Source organism: Mixophyes fleayi, chromosome 8 (assembly GCF_038048845.1).
Source record: "Mixophyes fleayi isolate aMixFle1 chromosome 8, aMixFle1.hap1, whole genome shotgun sequence".
In the NCBI taxonomy this organism is placed as follows: domain Eukaryota; kingdom Metazoa; phylum Chordata; class Amphibia; order Anura; family Limnodynastidae; genus Mixophyes; species Mixophyes fleayi.
In genome coordinates, this window is record NC_134409.1 from 118,377,199 (window position 1) to 118,387,246 (window position 10,048).

At 40.8% G+C, this 10,048-nt stretch overlaps 1 protein-coding gene across 2 annotated transcripts in view; it reads right to left on the bottom strand.

Moving 5' to 3' along the window:
• The window catches only part of FAM107A (family with sequence similarity 107 member A), a 167,489-nt gene extending 160,198 nt beyond the window's left edge, over positions 1-7,291 (bottom strand). The window contains exon 1 of one of the 2 annotated variants that reach the window (XR_012678586.1): positions 6,524-7,291. Coding sequence is in view for 1 of the 2 variants with exons in the window: in XM_075183302.1 (XP_075039403.1) it covers positions 6,524-6,547 (24 nt within the window). In the remaining variant the exon portion in view is untranslated. The remainder of the gene's footprint in view (positions 1-6,523) is intronic. The other variant, XM_075183302.1, reaches the window with a different exon arrangement.
• Positions 7,292-10,048: the final 2,757 nt, after the last annotated feature.

Here is a 10,048-nt window from a genome sequence, read left to right on the forward strand (position 1 = left end):
GTATAATATAGGGACAAACATGTGATATAGTAGTCATATGGGTCAAAGAGTAGTAAAGTGAAGAGACGGGTATGTAAGAAGCAAGATAGATGAAGCAGAGGCAGAAACAACATAGGTAAACAAGGTGACGGATATGAGGCAAGAGGGCAGGGATGATTTATTAGAAACCAAGAAGCCACAAGACCACATTTGTATATAAAAATTGCCCTCACAAAAAAACCTACTATAGTCAGTGCACGGCCCCTGCTTATAATAAATGCCAGTGCCATGAAGGTGCTCTGGAATTAGTAATCCTGGCCCTTGGAGCCATGCACTATGGTGGATACTGGTGCTATAATTTATTCTAGGAAACATGCAGCATATTTTATATTCATTTCAATGGGGATATATTATATTGTGTACAAATGAAGAGCTGTATAATAAGCTGAACAACTGGGGGTTTATTATTTTTTAATTATTAGCAGTAAAAGTTCCCATAGCAGCTCATCCTGGCATCAGTTTTTGTTTTCAACTCCCACTGACTATGCACAGGCAAAGCCCTTCTTAAAAAATGTGCTCAACCTATAAAACATATTGCCTACATTCCGGGAGACTCACAAATTACAGATAGTTCTCCCAGACCCCCAGGAGAGCAGGTCTTTCTTTACTAGGAAGTGGGCGGGATGGAGCCACAGTGACTTGATTCACAGTGACACGTATTATTTTGGCATGGCCCCCGTGGCATGTGTGCAGTATTTCGCTTCAGGAGCGGGATAGAATAATGAAACTTTCGTCACCAAGCTGCTTCCTCTGGAGGGGAGCTCATTAAATATGACAAGTCTGATATAAACAAGGCCGCTAAGAGGATTCTCAGGCCCTGGTGCTGCTGCTTATCACGCCAAGACTGCTCCCGCTCTGCAAAGGCAGGTGTGTGACCGTACAGACCTGCTCTGCAAAGGCTGGGCCCCCTACCACTTATCTGATTCTCTTATTTTGTATATTTAATGTAGTTTTCACTTCAGGCTTTATAAGTTGATAATCATTATTATTATAAGCATTATTATTATTATTAAAGGTGCAAAAATAAAATGAATAAATACCAGTTATTGCCAAGTTTAGTACATCTGTTATGATAAGGATTGTGTTACACAAGATTTACTGAGTCAATACAGTACATGGTGTGATTAGATGTACCTGCTCAACAGTAAAGTGTCCTTGTAAATTATTTTAAAATGTTGGCTACTATTTTAAAGGTGAAGGTCAAGTGTGTCGTTTAATGCATACAGTATGTATGTAATAATATTTATAATATTTGTTTATTCCTGTATTTAAGTTAATGCATATTTGAGGCCGCCACAAATATATTTTTCTACTGAATATACTTTCTATATTTAGGGGTCTATGCATCAAGCTAATTTTCCACTTAAAAGTTTTAAATACGTTTGCTATGCATTACATGCCTAAGGCTTAGCCGTTTAGGCTAATATCGTGCAGCATTGCAGTCCCCATAGATTAATATGGGGAGTGTGATGTTCTGCAATGGTAACACCATCTCAGGATGGCATTACCTGTCATTTCCTATGGTATTCTGCTGAAGCCTCTCTGGCTTTGCAGAATCTGATACAGTGAAAGTGCGCACAGCACTTCCTCCTATCACCGGCAGCACTAAGCTGCCGGTAAAGAGGAAAATGTGATCGCATCAGAGGGGTCACTTCGCTGGGGCTCCCAGAGTAGCCCCGGCATGATGCATCTTACCGGTGCATAAATATTCATCACTGCGATGTGCAGCGATGCATATTTATCAGCACCGCATCTTATGATGCATAGACCTCTCAACCACTACATGTTAGATTTCATATACATATATGCAGATGTGGCATGCCTCCCTACTGTCCCGATTCCAGTGGGACAGTACGATTTCATTGGACTGTCCCGCTATCCCGTCTGACTTACTGTTTGTCTGGATAAGTGAGGAGAGTGTTTTTTTTTCAGTGAGTGCTATGGACAGCAAAGTATCTGTTAATTGCACTATTGGTATAAATTGCTCTGGTTACAAACCAGACTTTACATAAACTTGCCATGAACTCACACAATGACCTGTTACATGGCCTGCAATTATGTGACAGGAATTACTTATGGAATTCCCATTCCACGCTCAATCAGACTTTCCCACAGCCTTCAAATCTTTAGACGCTCTTTGGTAACCCATCTCTTTTTAGAGGTGATCTTGTCCCCGATAACATTATTCACACTAATACACCCTCACAACTATCCCAATCTCCACTCTGAGCCGCTCCTCTTGTTTCAGCTGTGCCCTCCTCCACTTAGAACTTAAGCTCTAAAATGAACAGGGTGCTTCATATGCTTTATTTTTATGTCTGCTTTTATTTTGTCTATCTTGTATGTCACTGTTTTATGCATGTACTGTTTTCCCTACTGTACAGCGCTGCGGACGACAGGCAGGCTGGCCAGGCCGGTCCGATATTGGACTACCTTGGGCTGGGTGACTGGGCCACCTGCATTTTTTTTCCATTAAAATACGCTGCTAAATCGAGTCTTGCCCCCCGGGCTAATATTTGCCAGCCCTCCCCTGGCTGTGGAGCACTGTGGAGCCTTACAAATCTACGATAATCATAATTATTACTTGATAAACAGCATCACTGGTAAAATGTCATTTTACACATACCTATGACATAAGACAAAAGTAATTGTACAGGGAATATAAAGAAGGCAACAGCTGATCTTCCTGACCATGGTTGTTTTACCAGTCTATAACTACCCACGTCGCCTCCTTTATCAGAGGCGCATAGACTTTTGTGAGATGAATCTATTTTTTCTACAGTCTGTGTATGTTGATATGTTGATCTGCCAACTCATTTAGTCCTTAAGTCAGGAATGTCCTGGTGTAATCGATTTAATGGAGTATATCAATCATGTGGATCCATATACCCCATGTACCCCACCAACCTAAAATCTCCTGTACATCATATCTCCCAATGGTCCCGATTTTGGAGGGCTCTTCCGATTTGCGTGCCACAAAAGGGGCTTAACAGGAAAGTGGGTGGCATTTTTAAATTGCTCATTTGTGGGTAGAGATTGGGCTGAACGGAGCATGGCTTATTTTGTCTCACTTTCGGTACTCTAAATGTTGGGAGGTATGTGGGATCTTTTATCTGGAAGCCTTTTATCTAGACAGTTCTGAAAACCAAAGGAACAGGAAGTGACAAAAAACATAGGGAGGAGAGAGAGAGGTTTGGAACATGGCAATCAAGACTACAATGCTGGGGGTAACTGGAAAGGTGACTGGTAACTGCGGGCTGCCACGCAATGCCCAAACATAGCCCCCATGCTTAACAGTTGTCAAGTTGTTGTTTTCTTAAAACACTTCAGCTGTTTTTCTCCAAAGGTATCTTTACTGATAATGGATCAAATGTTCAATTTTTGTTTTGTTTTATCAATCCATAATTCCAAAAAGATTAGCATACTTAAGGCATTAAATCATACTTGCCAACTCCCGGAAACTTGCTTCCGGGAGTTGGGGGTGTGACTGGAGGGCGGGAGGGGGCGGGGCAAGGCCAATTGTGGCATTTTGGCCCCGCCCCCACTAAAACGTGCGTCGCGGGGGGCGGGGCCGCCCCCTCCCGCCCTCCAAAATGACGCGATTCTCTGTGAAATCTTGGATCCGGGAGAAATGCCAGCTCCCCCGGGAGCCCGGGAGACTGACCCGAATTTCGGGAGTCTCCCGGACTTTCCGGGAGAGTTGGCAAGTATGCATTAAATTTTGTTATGAGGTGGTAGGAAGGGTCCCCCTCTGACAACTCTTCCATGCGGATTATTTTTATATCAACAGAGCAGGGTTTTGCTTTGCAAATCTGACCAGTTTAAGAGCAGTTCTATCAGAGATTTTCTGGGTCTCCCATATCTTGCCTTAACTTCAACAGTTTGCATTAACTACCATTTTTAATGATGTTCCATACAGTAAAAATTCCAACCTGGAAGCTTTTAAATAGTGTTTTATAGCCTTCTCCTGCTTTGTTACAGTTCATATATGTGATATTTTTATGTGCAAATCCTCAGTCAGCTGAGCCCATTGTTGTTGGGAGTAGAACAAAATCCTGAGATGTTACATTCAGAGTATTTGTTCAACTCTGGAATTGTCTTCTTCTGGCTTAATTTTAGACCTAAAAAGTCATTCATGTTTTGATGCGAAAAATATTATTGAATAAACTGGAAGGGCGGCCAAACTTGTGCACATGCCAGTTTCATTGTTTTTGTTTTTAAAATTTTTTAAATATGCTAACTTCAGCAAATAAACAGTAGTTGGGCATTAAAAGGTGCAGAAATGTCATGGTTTGCTTTCTGCAGAATTTGACATTAATTTAACAAAAGGCTAATGCAGGAAATATCTGAGCTATCACCTGCAGTAAGCAAACTAATACTGAACATAATATTCAATGGGAAATGTGATCTGGAGTGATTTATCATAGTCTATAGCTAATGTCATCCGTGGATGGCAATAGTAGCTGAATTCTATGGCCTCAGTACTGCAGGAGTCAATGACGTTTTCAGCACTTAGGGGCGCACGTGCGCAGTTAGCTCAGCCGTTTAGAGCTGTCTTTTGCCGCTGCAATCAGTAAGTAACAAAAGCTAAAATTTCTGTGTAGCGTTATCACTGGGACAGCCTCTTATTGGAAGTTCTGTCCCAACATGACTTTTATGATAAATTGGACCCAAATGAATCTCTTATCGCTGCAAAAAACAGCAATAAGAGATGGTACTTTACATGGAAAAAATTAGATCAACAATAAATAGGCCCCCATGATGTCTCTGTGTATCAGATTATCACTGACTAGCAGCAATTATTTCCCTGTTACTACATTCTGGATTTTGGATCTTTCTGAATAATGGGTTTATGGTTACCTATACTGTGCATATAAATGTCTGAAATAATCATTAACAAATAGCGTATTAATCATACTTGCCAACTCTCCCTGAATGTCAGGGAGACTCCCTGAAATAGGGGTGATCTCCCTCACTCCCTGAAGAGTCTGGCATTCTCCCTGATGCTGAGCCAGTACAAGACGGGGTTGGCTTCGCCATCTGTGGCATAATGACACAGTTCAGAAATTGTGTCCTAGATGAGACCAAGATGTAATCAAAGACTGACAGGTAAGACAACATGACTTCAGTAATGGTGACAGAAATGTAAAAGACACTCCACTGACGCTTTTCTTTAACGCATAGTTGCCTACTCTCCCGGAATGTCCGGGAGACTCCCGCATTTCTGAGAGACTTCCCGCGAGAGCAGAGCAACCTCCCGATTCTCGCCCAGCAATAGATAAGTGGCGGGGCGGGGCTTAATGATGCAAATATTGCATCCTCTTAGCACTGCCCCTGCTGTAATTGGCCGGAATTGTGACAATCGCTTAGGGGGTGGGGCCAAAATAATGTGATTCGTCAAGTCCCGCCCCTGCACACCCACCTCCCCCGGGATCTCCCTGAAGCCAACGAGGAAAAGTTGGCAAGTATGGTATTAATGCTAAAATAGTAGATATGCATTCTTTTTTTTATTACAAATAACAGTAAATAAAAAGCTGAACAGGGCTTTACACAAACTTATAGGCCTTATGCAAAGCCCACACTACTTAATCTGTCAAATATGATAACTGAATGGAACAGAGCAACATATTGTGACTAAACATTATAGAATGACACAAAGCCACATATGTTGTCATTGAAAAAACAAAATGGCACAAATCAACATTGGGTATCACTGAACACTACAAAGCAGAATATAGTAGTACAGGGCATCATATGACATAATATAGTAGTACGGGAAAGCACATGACATTATATAGCAGTATGGGGCAGCACATGACATTATATAGTAGTACGGGGCAACATATGACATTATATAGTAGCACAGAGCATCACAGTGAAGAATGAAGTCTCGCAGTATTTAGTAGCGCAGGACAGCATACAGGATTTCAAGCAGAATTTGAGGTACAGAGTAATACAGGGGACTGTAATTTATCACAAGGCAGTATGTTACCACAATGCGGTATATTCTGTCAGAGGACATCAGAGACGATTATAATGTGTCATAGACTAGCAGGCAATAGGATAAGTATGAGAAATCAGCATATAGTCTGGGCCTACTACGGTTTGTGAGACAGGTAGGAGTTGCATTACTACACCTACACTATATTCACATCATTAGTTAGTGCAACTTAAGACCTATACCTGTAATAAACATTTTCCATCATTACGAGTCACGCCATTACTCTATATTATCACCCTTCTATTGTATTAGATATTAACATGAACTCTTTATTCCAAATTAACAGGTATGGACTATTGTCCTCAATGAAAGGTCTGTGTTACTCTCTCAACAGCTCGTAGCAGACTATACATGGGTTCTAACAGCATAGTCATTCATTTATTAAACCCTCTTTGAAAGGGATTTATGATCTCTGCAGGTATCATCAGTGCATTGAAAGAAGAAAACCCTTCATTAAGATGGGAATGTAAATAATCCCCATACCTTCTTTCCATGAGCCGCTCCCATGCTATGAGGAGCTAGAAATCCAATCTCCCCCCACGGAAAATGCTGCAGCTCCTTACAATTAGGTCCTTGACTTTCCGGGAGTTGGCACTTTGCAGGGTGTGTATTGTCCACCCAGACTCCAGAAAGACACAGACTGCATGAGACAAACAGCCGCTGGCACACTGACAGGACCAGTTTATTACACCCGGCAAGAAAGAGAAATCAGCAGCATCTTAAAAGAGATGGACATTTTCGCTTGTCTTTTTGCAGAAGAGGGAACAATCTTTTCTTTAGTTGAGTGTTCATGCTATGCACAATAGCACCTTTCATACAGACCCTGCTGTTAAGCCGGGCTCCTGACTCAGAAAGGCTGGACAAGATTAGAGTAATTGCTCCTGACAGCCCAACATGTCACAGAATGCCAAGCAGTTTTGTAAGAGATTCAGGAAGCGTTTGTAGCAGAGACCTAGGAATGCTCATATCTGAGTGTTGCAAATCTGAGTGTCCACAAAAAATGTTTCAAGCATGACCAACTTGGTTCATTAGCATTTAATTGTAAGACTGTCATGCATAGATTGAAAGCTCTTCAGGATAAATCTCACAATATCCAGGATTTTTTATGCATTCAACTAGTGTAGACAGGGTAATAGACCCTGAGCTGCGCTCCTATCAGTGGCAGCTGAATCACTTTCTGGGAGACACACACCTCCTAGATAACACAAAATAAAAATAGATGGAGAAAGTTTCCAGCGCTACTGACCGTATAACAAATACATAAATATAGTCCAATGTGTAAACATAAATCTAATAACAAATACTTATGTTTGTAATGGCGATCTATCCTCTTCTCTTGTGTTATTGTTCATTCAGAAATATATTTTCATAGTGATAGACATGTGAAAAAAGAAAAAAATATATATACATAGCTTGATACTGTATAAATGCAGAATGTTACACTCCAAACAGTGTGATTATTGTCATAAATGTTCCCAGTATTCTTTCGATTTCTTCCCTCTATAGGGAGTGCACCTACAAAAGAAAAATATCTCTGTGCTTATCATACACCTTGTTTACCAATAATTGTGGATGCCACTTTCACCTCCAGACTCCCATTGTGTGTAAACTTACAGACAGTTGTACTCCTGAGAGCGTTGAATAAAAAAAAATGTTCAGCAATCAGGTACCCAGTTGTTTAGTGGTGAGTATCTCACCAATAGGTGATCAAGCATAAAAAAGAGAAATATATTTCTAGTGTGATATTGTAAAACTTCAGCTTTAATGGCAACAAATAAAAACATAAAAATAGTAATATCCTAATTCACAAAGAATACTGATGGATTCCTACCAGATGGAGATTGTAATCCACATAGTGCAAAACATTAGGATTCCCGGGATAATCGCAATGTTAGAGCCTCTATTTGGTCAAGTTTCTGGTAGTGGTATTCATATATGTCATTAGGAAAAAGAACCTCCACATCTGACACATTTCAACCTTCAAATTAGGTCTTTTTCAAGGAACTTTGATAAGCTTGATATAGACCACAGCAGAAACTTGACCAATAACTTGAACTATAACCAATAGATTACTTTCTATTAAAATCCAAAGTGTTTTTCTACTAGTCAAAGCAATTTTTGTGAGGAGGAGTGAGTGACATCTTTATTAAGCGGACAAAAAACCGGGTGTTGTTTGAGTGTGAGCAGTAGCAGCATCCCCCAAATAACACTTACATTTCTTAATTTCTTTGTTTTGAAACTGAAAGTGTTTTTCTACCAGTCAAAGCAATTTTCGTGAGGGTCTGTCAGTGACATTTTCTTTATTAAACTTTTATTTTAAAGAACCTGTTGTCTACATTTCAATTATATAATTTTGAAGCAGTGTCAAAAGAATTGTAAGGTAAAGCCCTCATTTCCCTATCGCATTGGGCATTCTCCTGTTGCGGTGGCAGCTACAAGTACCATTACTTCTCTTGTCAATGTCAACCATGGATCATTCTAATGATCAGGAGCATCCCAGCACCAGTACTGACAGTAGTAATATGTTTTCGACCTCTACTAATAAAAAAGGTTCTGCAGGAACAAAGTGTACGAAAGCGTCCTCAAACTCCAAACATGGTTTTCAATCTCAAGGAAAATATCAGCTCTTGATGGAAGGAGGAGGATTAAGAGATAATTTTCTTATGAATGTAGTGATTAGTCCAAAAAAGGGAAAATAGCTAACATTCCATACACCAGCTGCAGTGGCAAGACTCAGACCATGTCCACTTTTTGTTAGTAGGGGCCCTACTACTGCTAGTAATGGTTCACATACTAGAATGACTATTGCAAAAGAGTGTCCAACTTTCTTAACTTCCCATGCACCACCTTCGAGCTCAGTGTAGGTTTGTCACTTTCACCTCCAAAACAGCCAAATCAGTGCCTGAAAATAACACTTAGGCTGAAGAGCAACTTGGGCACTCACATAAGTCAGAGGAGAGTCTAAGAAGGGTATCCATCATTACAATACTTCCTCATCCTCACACATTATCAATTCGTCCCCGCTGGACTCCACAACCACAGGTCCCTCTGTAGGATCTGCAGGCCAGTGCTGTATTTGATTGAGGAATTGATAATTCATTTTTATGAACATCATTTTTTCAACGTTCTGCGGAAGCAACCTCTTTCGCCGCTCACTGACCAGGTTCCCCGCTGCACTAAAAACTCTTTCCGAGTACACACTGGAGGGGGGCAACTCAGGTAAAATAGAGCCAGTTTGTACAGGAGCTTCCAAACTGCCTTTTTTTCCTGCCAGTAACAATATGGACTGTCTGACATGTCTATTTGGATGGTGTCAGAAAAATAATCCTCCACCATTTTTTCTATTGTGACAGCATCCAATGCAGCGACAGTAGACATGTCTGCAATGGTTAGCAGGTCCTTCAGTCCGGACCAGATGTTGTCTACATCCCCGCTAGTGGGTCTTTTAGGAAAACTGAGCTTTTTCCTCGCAGCCTTAGGTGTGGAAGAAAATGAAGGTGGAGCTGTTGGTATGTCACGGTCCTCTTCAGAGGACAATTTCCTGACCAGCAGGTCTTTGCACCTCTGTAGACTTGTGTCCGCCGGAAACAGAGACACAACATACGCTTTAAACCGAGGATCGAGCACGGTGGCCAGAATGTATTCCTCTGACTTTAAAAGAGTGACCACCCTCGGATCCTGGCAAAGCGTATGAAGGGCTTCATCCACAAGAGCTACATGCTTGGTGGAATCGCAATGGTTTACCAGCTCCTCCCTCACTTTCTCTTGTAATATAGATTGCAGTACCTATTCTCTGGAACTGCTTAATAATTGAACGTAGTAAATGTAATATAGATTGCAGTACCTATTCTCTGGAACTGCTTAAAGAATGAACATAGTAAATGTAATATAGATTGCAGTACCTATTCTCTTGCACTGCTTAAAAATTGAACGTATTAAATGTAATATAGATTGCAGTACCTATTCTCTGGAACTGCTTAAAGAATGAACGTAGTAAATGTAATATAG